At 34.2% G+C, this 12,246-nt stretch overlaps 1 protein-coding gene across 3 annotated transcripts; it reads right to left on the bottom strand.

Annotated features, from left to right (window-relative positions):
• Nucleotides 1-754: 754 nt before the first annotated feature.
• Nucleotides 755-8,947, bottom strand: LOC141712076 (DEAD-box ATP-dependent RNA helicase 14-like). 3 transcript variants are annotated; one of them, XM_074514864.1, is made up of 9 exons: nucleotides 8,813-8,947; nucleotides 6,943-7,300; nucleotides 5,159-5,311; nucleotides 4,836-4,904; nucleotides 4,138-4,407; nucleotides 2,357-2,707; nucleotides 1,999-2,276; nucleotides 1,547-1,861; nucleotides 755-1,408 (listed from the first exon to the last, which is right to left on the bottom strand). In XM_074514864.1, the coding sequence occupies exons 2-9, from the start codon at nucleotides 7,270-7,272 to the stop codon at nucleotides 1,042-1,044; spliced, it is 2,133 nt and encodes a 710-aa protein (XP_074370965.1). In that variant the 5' UTR covers nucleotides 7,273-7,300; nucleotides 8,813-8,947; the 3' UTR covers nucleotides 755-1,041. The 3 variants fall into 3 exon arrangements, with proteins under 3 accessions (XP_074370965.1, XP_074370966.1, XP_074370967.1); XM_074514865.1 differs by lacking the exon at nucleotides 8,813-8,947 and adding an exon at nucleotides 7,412-8,039; XM_074514866.1 differs by having other exon boundaries at nucleotides 1,182-1,408; nucleotides 1,620-1,861.
• Nucleotides 8,948-12,246: the final 3,299 nt, after the last annotated feature.

The raw sequence follows: 12,246 nt of genomic DNA, 5'->3' as shown, positions 1-12,246 counted from the left end.
TGTTTTTTAAATGTTATTACAAAAACTGAGAATCTAAAAAATATTATTAAAAACACGCTTGAAAAAGTAAGGTACAAACTCCAACCAAGTGACAAAACTTTTAATTATGTGTTACAATAATAACTAAATGAACAAGTTTGAAAAATATTTTTTTTTTGAAAAAAAATCATTTAAAAAGAAACATGTACAAATATATATTACATATTATTAGAATGTTAAAATATTTAAGAATAAAATAAAAAAATAATTATGTATAATTATGAAATACAGTTATATATATTAGTAACACTTTAAAAACCGTAATTTTTATAAAAGAATTATTAATAAATTATACAAAGGTTGTCCTAATAAAATATAAAAATATAATAATAAGTAAATATATAACTATAAAAAATTTAAGGAGTATAAAAATTTAAGGAATAAATTTTTGTATTAAAATTTAATTAAATAAAAAATAATTATTGATTTTAATTTTTTTATAAAAAATATTTAGAATCATCCGTGCGGGTATAAAGCTAGTACCCTTCTAACTAGTGTATTGATTTACCTGTATAAAAGGTTTCTCACGAATTCAAAAATTATTAACATAATTAAACTTAAAAAAATAAGTCTAGTTAAAAATTTATCATCTTTAGCCCATGTCAGGAATTCGACCCTTCCCGAGAATTTCTTACTTTATACTAGCTCATATACTAGTCTTTAGAACCAGGTAAATATATCTTAGGCGAGGCAAAACTAGTTTAAAAACAGAAAATAAGGTACAACACCAGGAAATTTTACTTCAATGGTTCTTCCGAAAGAGGGCACATCAGTAATAATATCTGCCCAGAGTCTTAAACTAGAACTACAAGTACAACTACTTGATAAATATCAACAAAGCTGGCACAGGTATCTAAAAAGTTTCCCAAAGGGACATCTGGAACTTGCATATTAACAGCAGTGCTAGAGCAAAAACTATACCCCAAAAAGAGAAGCTACGCAAGATACCTCCATTGTTTTTCTTTTTGCCCACATCAACTCCGATTCAAGTGATTGTGGTTATCAAGACCGTTCCATCATGGCTTTATGAAAACTCTGCAATGGAGAGTGCTCTTGTCCTTGTGAAGAACTATCAAAACGGTCAGCACTTCTGCTGCGACTACGGCTTCGCCCACAATGATCTCCTGTACCACTCCCACTAGGGCTTCTACTACGACTTCGCTTCTCTGGCCGAGAAACCATGCTTTCATGAAAGCTCTTAGCTTGATAGCTTCCAGGAAGAGTGTCTGCATCATTGCCGCCCTTACTGGGGCTTCTGCTACGGCTTCTTTGTTGTTTATCTGGACCTTGAATCATGCTTTGGTGAAAGCTCTTTGCATGATAGCTACTTGGAGCGTCAACATCATATCCACTGCTGCCATATTTGTCACTGCACAACAAGGATAATCATCTAATCCTTAAACATGTTACCAAAATCTTGTAAGCTTAACACTAAATCCCCTACATATACACAAGTATTGGACATGTTTTTTTCAATCATAAGTATTTTAACCAAAGCATCCAATACCTGTCCTGAGACTCTCTCTCAGAACCACGACCACCACTATCCCCTCCACCATATCCTGAATCATAAGCCTTACCAGGACCAGAACCCCAACGGCTCCTAGAAAATCCAAATCCACCACGTGAAGCCATATCTCTGATCTCATCAGGAACTCGTTGATTTGCTCCTTCCAAAATTTTGATAAGGTCTGAAGCATGCTTCGCATCCTGGTCATTGAAAAATGTATGAGCCACTCCAGTGGAACCAGCTCTTCCGGTTCTTCCAATTCTGTGAACATAATCCTCAATTCCTGTAGGGAAGTCATAGTTGATCACCACCCTGAAAAGAATTTGTTGCACAAATATATTAGATTCAGAGGGGAAATACATCTATATGTGTGTTTTAAGCTTACTTCAATATGATGTACAAAATGTCAACCATTAAGTTGCAAGACAGAAGTAACCAGGGAATCAGACCTTATATCTTTTACGTCCAGTCCACGAGCTGCAACATCAGTGGCGACAAGAATTGGAGATTTACCTGTGCGGAATTGGTTTAGTACATTGTCCCTCTCACTCTGATTTTTATCTCCATGAATGGCTGCAGCTCCAAACTGGTGACTTAAATTTCGTGAAAGCTGATCACACATCCTCTTTGTTGAACAGAATATAATGATTTTAGATCCTGGTTCTTGAGATCTCACTATCTGCTCTACTCTTCTTTGCTTTTCCATTGATGAGACAATTTCGACATGCTAAATGTTTCAAATTGTCAGTTAATACTCTAAATATATATAATATATAAAAAATAAAGGAGAAAAGGGCTGGACAACACCTGTGTAATAGATTTGTTTGCGACAAGTTCATCAACATTGCCAATGTTAACTTGAACCGGTTTAACTAACAAATCAGCTGCAATTTTCCGGACCTCCTTGGGCCAGGTGGCAGTGTACATAAGGGTCTGCCTGCGTGCAGGGATCTCTTTTACAATTTTTCTAATCTGCGGCTCAAACCCCATGTCCAGCATGCGATCTGCCTCATCCAGAACCATGTATGAAATCTGGCCAAGGTTAACTCGTCCCATCTGTAGGATATCATTTAAACGACCTGGAGTAGCAACAACAATATGCGTTCCTCTGTCCAAGTCTCTAAGTTGGGGACCCTTTGGCGCTCCTCCGTACAAACACTTTAGTTGAAGAAAAAAAGACAGGAGTAAAACAACCTGAAGTACTCCTAAAGAAGCTTTTTAGAGGTAAAGATAACCACTCATGCATTCTTTTACTTACCATTATATTTTTGTATCGGTATATTAACAGGGTCAAATACTTTAGATGAAAATCTTATATTAGAAACATGAGAACCATTAAGATCAACACATTTCAATGTGTCCCAGCTTTACTTCTTTAATATCAAAGTTTCCATCAAGGGTTCACCTGTCCCAGCCTAGGGCGTCAGGCATTGATCTACGTCAAATTCAATATTAGTTCACCAACATTTTCCATTAAAGGATAGATCGGTCCCAATCTATGGTGTTCTTCCTCATGTTTATTTCAGTTTGTATTGCGTGAATGTCGTAGTTCACCTAAAATATTTACTGTTTTTAACCTAGGGTATATTTCATCTTGTATATAGTTATACAAACAAATAATAAATTCTGATAGACCTTAGTAGTTTTGACTCATAATTAAATTTTTAACTAAACTTGACCTACATACTTTTTCCAAATCACATGACAAACAAAAATCATGTTAGATGAAATGAATGACCTTTCAAAAAGGTTCTGACTTTCCTCGAAGACTAAGATTCGCCTATATGCTTAACTTAAGAGAAAAAAAAACATATTTTAGAATGTAATTTCTCTTATCAAGTGAAAAAATTTTAAATTTGTAACCAAGTCATGAAATTACAAGGAATTGTATGTATAATTTATTTGTTACCTTCTAGATATATCAAGAAATCAAATACATAAAATTCATGCGGATAATCAAATACTTCTTAACATTTAATCATTCACAGTTTTAAATAAGAAGATTTGATATTTACATTTATATAATAAGCTTTCTTATAGCAAACAGCATGTAATTAATATTTAATAGTATATGTAAATATAGACCATTGCTGACATTCTAAGTTGCAAGTAATATTACAAATTCTCTCGTCTAGTTTAAGAAATTAAATTAGCAGGGTCGTTAAAAAAATTAGCAAAGGAGCTCCCTTAAATTACTATAAGCTTGCCCTCAAGTACTTCCCAGTCTCAATATTCCTGATTAATTTTCACTTTTAAGGTTATGCACAGTCATGAAGGAAAGTTAATCCTGATTAAAAAAGAAAGTTGCAAATAATTTTAAGAAAAATCATGGCATATGTAACTAAAAGCATCTAAAAATAAAGAATAATCTTTGTAAAAAGTCATTTGACAAGAAATAAAAACAGTAATTTCAGGTCAGACAAGCTGGAGTACCACCAATACATGGTAACCAAACTAAGATTGGCAAAAGTAATATTCATATGGCAGTATGTAGCAATACGTTATCTTAACAGCTTTGTAATATAAACCAACCCTCGGGCATTAACTACATTGCTGAAAACTCAAACCTTGACTAAAAATCAACGTACCGTGCTAGATATTTTTGATGACTTCCCAAACTTCACAGCTTCGTCTTGAATTTGTGTTGCCAATTCCCTCGTTGGTGACAAGACCAAAACTGTGGGACCCAACTGAGGATTATTACGACGTTGCATGAGATGCCTAAATGCCGGCATCAAGTATCCCAAGGTTTTCCCTGAACCAGTCTTAGCAATGGCTACAATATCCCGATTTTGAAAAGCAATAGACCATGATTGCGCCTGTATGGGAGTAGGGTAAGAAAACCCAGCATTGAGTACCTGGAAAAGCATATCACAAAACCATTAAAACTAATAATAAGCAAAGAGACCGGATTTGAATGCAATAACACAATTCCCAATCTAAGGCAGGGCATGCTTTCTGACACGGATAAGAGCAGAAAGAGACCGCTTTGAATCTGACCATATATCAGATAGAATTACTGACAAGAATGATCCTCGCTAAGAAGTTAAATGAATTGGAAAGCCATAGATAAAATGGTACACTAACTGAGGACCTCTAAATTTATGCAGGGGCCCGATGAATAAACATCACAATGAGCGACAAGTACAAATGGAAAATATAAAACAAGTCTGTATACTTAAGACAGATCTCCAGTAAAAATAACTAACTAAAAGCAGACAAGAATTATTTCAGAAAGCTTCGACAATGTCCTCTATCTCCAGCCAACCAAAGACAAGGTCCATACCTCTCGAAGTATCTCTGAAGGTAAACCAATTGCTTCGAATGATGTAAAAGGCGGGGGCACATTGTCTCCCTAATAAATAACAAACTGTCAAACATAACTAGATGTAAAAAGAACAGATAATGTAAACGTGAGGCACATTTTATCCCTAATGAATAATAATCTGTCAAACTTACAAAACTAAATGTGAAAGTCCAAATCATATATGTACAAAATAATAACTATGATTGCATAATAAAAAAAAATAATGTCAAAATATTTAAACAAGAGTTATCAGAAAAAAAATGGCACATCGATCACAAATGAACTCTAAACTATATGCTTACAGTTACAGTTATTTCATGCTGGCGGCGGTAAGACTCAGCAGATGGACCACTTCTGACAGCTGGCAACACGTCAACTTGGTCAGAAGACTTACCGTCCAATGAACCACCTGAACTATGCAGGATATTGTGTCGGTCTGCTTCTTTTTTGTCACCCTGACATTAGCAAAAATTTGGATTAATGTGCCGAATAAGAATAGAAGAAAAGAGAAGCTTGTGTACTCGGACTGTTAACTGCCACCTTCTAAGATTCATTTTTTAACTAATTTTTCCATGTGAAGCGCTAAAACTAGGAACTTATAATTGAAAAAAATACATGAATAGAAAAGTAAGGGCAGTTGATATTATAATGCTATTTGATTGCAGAAGTGCTACAGTTATTTTTCCCAGACAGTAAGATCAGTAAATCTAGTAAGCATATGATCAGTGCAACAAATTGTAGAGTAACGCATTGAGGTAAAAACTAATACCGAAGAAGTCTAGAATTATAAATAAAGAAAATAGTCCTCGTCTTTCAAGTGTAAAAGGAATTTACAATTGAAGTCTCTACCAAATGAGGCAATTGGAGGAAGTAGGAAGTGATCCTTAAATCATTTAAACTAGGAAGATTTCAAGGCATCGGAATGTAACAGTTGCATATATATCATATAAGTAAATGAACCGTCCAGATTGGTATATGAGTTTTGTCACTAACTTAATCGGCAACTCATCATCTTAATGTTCAAGAAAAACTTCCAAAAGCCAAAATCTTCACAAACTCTTCAGCTTTATCGTCACATCCATCTCAGATAGGACCATTGGCGGACCCGGTATATAATTTTAGTGTACTTCGAAATTTTCTTAAAAGCATTTTGTAAGAATTTTTAAGCGCCGTGTGAAAATTAGTTTCAAAAATTTGTTGTTGGAGAGTGTGGAACCCATGCCATTTGGGTGCAAACCCTATATCTACAACTTTAAATAACTTTTCCAAGTAGACTACAATAAAATAATGAGAAATATATATAACCTAACATTTTAAATCCAGGGTCCTCCATGGAATACCCTGGTTTATACTTAAGTCCGCCACCGAACATAGCACGCTTTGGGATCGAGTCCGATCCTACATGTTGCAATCAGAAAATTCACCCTCTAGCATGACAATTTAAAATAGTATGTAAGACCCTAATAAAATATGTATTTGTTAGGGGCAAGACCTCTAGTTGACTTGTTTGGAAGTTACTGTATTCCTTTGTTTGAGTTAGTACTTTATTCATGACTAATCAAGTGCAACAACACATATTGGTATAAAAATTTATTTAAAAAGGTAAATAAAATGATTTCAATGAAGTACATTGCACGTAAAGTCCTCATGCATGTGTCCTACTGCAGATTCATATCCAAGAATTGTTAAACTTTTAAACTTTGTGAATCCAACAATTGGTCATACTTTGTGAGGCTCTTAAAACCGAGTTCGCGACTTCACGTAACATAGATTTGGTTAATTCATATTTAACCAGAATCCATCTAATTCATATTTAACCAGAATCCAACACTTGGCCATACTTGTATGAGGGCTCTTGCAACCGAGTTCGGGTAACATAGGTCTAGTCTATTCATATTTAACCAGAATTTTTTAATTCTTTCTATCACTATCACTATCACTACCACTGTCACTGTCACTGTCACTATCACTATTACTATTAATTTACTATTATCAGTACGACTACTACTACTACATCGTCACAACTAATCACAAAAATTACAGTAGGTATAAAGCGGAAACACGATAAGACATGCCAGTTTAATACCTGATAATTGTTTCCACCAGAGTCAGCCTTTGGTCTATTATCGCTGCCTCTGCCATTTTTATCGTCATCATCATTGGTAGCAATTTCCTGATTTGGCACTTGCGAAGATTGTTGAACTTCAACTGATATGTTAATAGACTCTGCCACACATTTATCAGGTTCATCTGGTTTTACTTGTGAAGCGCTAGGCTTCTGATATTGAGTAACATTGGTCTCTGGATTCCAAAAGTATATATATCCGGTCTTACCATCAACCAGGCCTCTCCATGGTTTAGGAAGTGAGGGATCTTCTGGGGCATATCGTATACCAGCGCTTTTAGTAGCAGCCATTACAGTACTTGGTTATATAAGATCCTACCTAAGAAATATATTCCCATGCACCAAAAAAATAAAAATTAGTAAGAAATTTAAACATGAAAAGGTCTGGAGACCATGGTATTTTTTTGACAAATATGGGTTATAGTCTTACGAATGAGTATATGTTCTAAGAAAATTCTCAGGGTGAGCGAGAGTCGAAACCAGGTGCTGGTACGACAGAGCATAAACTCTTAACCACTTAAGCTATCCAACCGGAGAGCATGGAATTTAGATAATGGAACAGCAGATAACTTCCGTGGCATAAGATTGTAAAGAAAAAATTTACATATTTGCATTTATGGGACTTGTAACTAAGTAACGTTTCATTTCGTAAACAAACAGATGATACAAGTACAGATTGCTCCCACTTAAGTAAAAAGACAAATTACACCAAAGTAATAATCAACATCCACATAGGTCGAAAAAAAAATAACAGGAAAAGTTAGCCCAAGACACTCACTCTCAAACAACCAAGACTGGGGCTTTGGTCCAATTATGTCAAAGTGAACAAAACTAAATATTGACTTATCATTTGGATCATGAGAAGCAGAAAATAAGTAATTATGCCATTTACTTGGTTAATATTGGCACTTTTGACAAGAAAATAAATCAATATCATCATATACGTTAAATATTTAAGGTCTTGTATTTTTTCATTTAAGTTCTTGTATTTTTCCATTGATCATGTTTTAACATCATCATGTACGTTAAATATTATAATTAGGAAAAGGAAAATGTATATTCTGACTGTAATAAAACAATCCAAACTGATGACAACAATTATGGTGAAATGAATCAATAGTCATTGTTAGATGAACTTAATAAAGTCAATATAAAGCTGTGTATTGGGTAATTATAATTTGTATGAAAATAAAGCAATTAGTATAAGGTGCAAAATCAAAACAAAGTTAAATTAAAGGAATTTATCTAAAGAAGACTATAACATTATTTAACACTAGCTTATAAGTTGGAAAACTACTTACGCTTACAAGTTTCAAAATTAATTTAGGTGACAAGCGTAAGCATTGATACAATGATTCATGAAGCTTAATAGCTTCCTCTTCACTGCTAATCATATATAAAAAAAGAAATCAACAAGCAATTAATGTAGATACATATACAAACATACAATGTACATTAATTATCAACGCCAACTATAATCAACATCTATTTAACTCTTCTGTTCCGATAAAAACATTTAAATGCCCATGTCGCACATATATTTAGTCAGATCAACCAAACTCTAGACTTCAATTACAACTGTTCTAAAAAATTGTACACGAAAAAAACAATTACCGTAAGTTTGATCAATTTGACAAAATTTATGTAAGACAAGTGAAATAAGAAAACAATCATAAACATTTGAATATAATAGCTTGGAAAAGATTGACCTAAAAATGTGGTAAAATGCAATAAAGATGAGAGAAATTAAAGATTTAATCGGAGTTTTTGTAGAATTAAAAAAAAAGGTTGAAACCCTAAAATGGTAGTAAAAGGCGGCGTAAAAATGTACCTGAGGCTGACGTCGGCGACACGAACACTGTAACTCCAGTTTAAGTAGGAAGGCGGATGAACACGGTGAGAGTGTGTGTTGGATTTTGTGCAAGTAGTACTGTGTTGTAATACATATAAGCGGCGCGACTGTTTGGGGTAAAATAAAAGTGACCATGTTTTATTTGTTTTAAAATACATCACCTTTTTATATTTTAAAAAAGAACTAGGAATTAATGTGTTTTGTTAATTAATTTTAGAATGTATTTAGTACCTTGATTGAAGCCTTTTCTATCTTTAATGAGTTTATTTGTGCCTTATAAAGGTTTCTGTAAAGCATAATATAATGTAATATGTAATCGTGGAATTATAATTTAACATGAAACAGAAACAGATAAATAATATTGAACCGTGAAGCATAGGAACCCTGAAGATGAAGATCGAATAAATACTAAAAATTAAAAGATGAAATTAATGCTCTAAGTCCATAACCAGGTCATGGGAAGTACTTCATTAATATGTCCAAGTCTCCATGAAAAATTAGATGTCAAAACACTTCCAGTGTCAATAAAATGATTTGATTTGAAGTATTAAAGATCAGGGGTTCAGTGATTGAAGTAATGAATAATCAACCAAGATGTATCAGTTCAGGATTGTCAAGAAAATTGAATTAAATCAATTCATGTTAGTTGTTTGTGAACAAGACCAGTGCACCAAGCATCAACATAACAAAAAGGGTTTAATTCAGTTATACAGAAGAAATGTTTTTGATATAGTTATTGGAGACAAGAAATAAAAATATTTTAAGTCATTTACTTACTCTAATGGTTGCAAGTAAGGGATATACATCATCTTCCTTATGGTCGCAAGTTAGAGTTAATGCTAAGCCAAAGAAGAGTAGTTTGTGGTCACAGGTAAGGAGTTGATATAGGGTATAAGCGGTCGCCAGTAAGAAGAATAACTTTAAGGAAACTACATACCTTGTAGTCGCAACTCAAAATCATGAAGATAACTCTAACGCAACTATATGCCTTGTAGTCGCAACTCATAATCATGAAGTTAATTCCAAGGCAATTACATGCCTTGTAGTCGCAACTCAAAATCATATCAAGTACCTGTAGTCGCCACTAAGCAGACAAACTCCCAAGGACACATGAGCCACAATGGTCGCAAGTTAGATGAATAGAAATTATTCTAAGTCATGATTCCATACACTGTGGTCGCAAGTTCCATACACTGTGGTCGCAAGTTAGGAATAGATCAACATTTTCCTTTTGGTCGCCAGTAAACTACTTGGTTGTTTTTATTGAACAAACATGCAGCAATTGAAATAGTTTTGTGTGGATAAAATGATGTCACCTGTCCAATGCAAATTGAAGACGACAAAAGCAGCAAATGAATGTAATTTCATTTGGTTATCTTCCTCGGCTACAACAGAAGTGTTTCTACGAGAGCTCCATTAAAGACTTCATTTATTAAGCTTGTAACACAAAGTTGTGTTGTCGAATTTATTGTAGCTAATCATTTATTTGATTAGATTGTAGTAACCTCAAGGTTTATAATAATAAAACGATATATTCCTCGAATTATTTCGTGTCTATTTTGATTCCGTATATACAACGAAGAACTTGAAACGAATCGAAAAAGATTGAAGGTATCGTATTCCACCCCCCCCCCTACGATACTTCGGGACTAACAATTGGTATCAGAGCTTGTTGATTGACATACAAATCAAGATCCAAAGAAAGAAACAAGTTCTTGAAAAATTTCTTGAAATTTTTTAATTTTCAAAAGTTCTCATTTTTTGAAATTTTTGAATTTTAAATAATTTTAATTCCGCCAAGATGATGAACAACCAAAGAATCGGAAGTATCAAGGTTCCCACATTCGATAGAGAAAATTACAACCTTTGGAAGAAAAAGATGATATTGTTTATGAAAGTTTCGAATCCACTATATATTGGGATATTACTAAATGGCCCTTATATTCTGATGAAAGTAGTTGTTGAATCCACTACTGCAACTGGTGTAAGAATTCCTTTCTTATCCATTCCCAGGGATTCGTCTAAATATATGGAGGCTGAAAAGGAGTTGATAAATCTGGACACAAGCCTTCAACTCATCATAGTGGAATCAACCGATAATAATATGAGTCATCAACTTATGGGAAGTAATAGTGCAAAAGATATGTGGAAATTCATTGAGATGTTGATGGAAGGTACAGAAGAACTCAAAGAAAACAGGATGGATATTCTGACGACTCACTATGAAGCGTTTAAATTTCAACCCGGAGAAACATTGTCTTCACTCTTTGAGAGATACAAGACTGTTAAGCGAACTAAAGCTACAAGGGTAAGTTTATCTGATACGAGAGTCTAACAGAAAGTTTAAGCTGACTCTACCAGTTCACTTGGAACAAAAGAACACATCAATTAAGGAAAGAGCTGATTTTATTACCATGTCCCTGGATGTAATTTATGGAAAGCTAAGAACTCATGAATTGGAACAAGAGCAAAGAGCTATTATCTATGGCCCTGGTATCATTGACAGTAAGAGTACGGCACTTGCAAAAACCACTGCACTTGTAGTTCGTAAACCTGAAACTCAAGAAGTCAAGGTTGCACCCTCCTCAACAATCAAGGAAATTATTGTAGCTGAAATTTCTCGTGGTGAGCTAGAGGATGAAAGTGAGTTTTACACTCAGGAAGAACTTGAACAGTTGGAGGACAAATCTATGGCATACATGGCTGCAAAATTTAGTCATGTTAGATTCAGAAGAAAACCCAACTACAAACCAAGGGGTTCATCTGGGAGATTTGAGAAGGGAAGCTACTCATCAGGGTCAAGCTCTAGAGGAGGCTTTCTACAAGTCAAGCTGGGTAGACAAGAGCAAAACAAGATGTTACAACTGCAATGAGTTGGGGCACTTTGCATTTGATTGCAGAAAGCCCAAGGCAGCAAAAGGAAAATATTCCTATAAAAAGAAGGAAACTTATGAAGATCCAAAGAGGCAGAATGAGAAGCTAAAACAGAAACTGAATGCTTATGTGGTTAAGGAAAAGGGGAGAGCGTACATTACTGAAAGAAAAAGCTAGGATGATACTGATTCGGATGAAGAGGAAGAGTATGTGAATCTAGCTCTTATAACAGACTCTGCAGAGGAATCACCACAATCATCTCAGGTTCCTGAACTTACCACTATTGATATGTTTGTACCTGAATACAAATCTATTGTGCATGAACTTACTTTAGAATTGTATAATGTTCATATAAGTATGCTTGCATATAAACTTGAAAATGATAGTTCTTAGAGCTGAGAGTTTGACCTCTAAAAATGAAAAGCTAGAATTGCTTGTAATTGGCTTAGAAGACCTTGAGCAAAAGAATGAATACTTAGAGAATAAGGTTAAGTACAACGCAAACATAGAAGCCATTCTTAGAACCTAAATTGCTGATT

This window comes from Apium graveolens, chromosome 3 (genome assembly GCF_009905375.1).
Source record: "Apium graveolens cultivar Ventura chromosome 3, ASM990537v1, whole genome shotgun sequence".
NCBI classification, from domain to species: domain Eukaryota; kingdom Viridiplantae; phylum Streptophyta; class Magnoliopsida; order Apiales; family Apiaceae; genus Apium; species Apium graveolens.
This window is presented reverse-complemented; position numbering and strand designations above follow the sequence as displayed.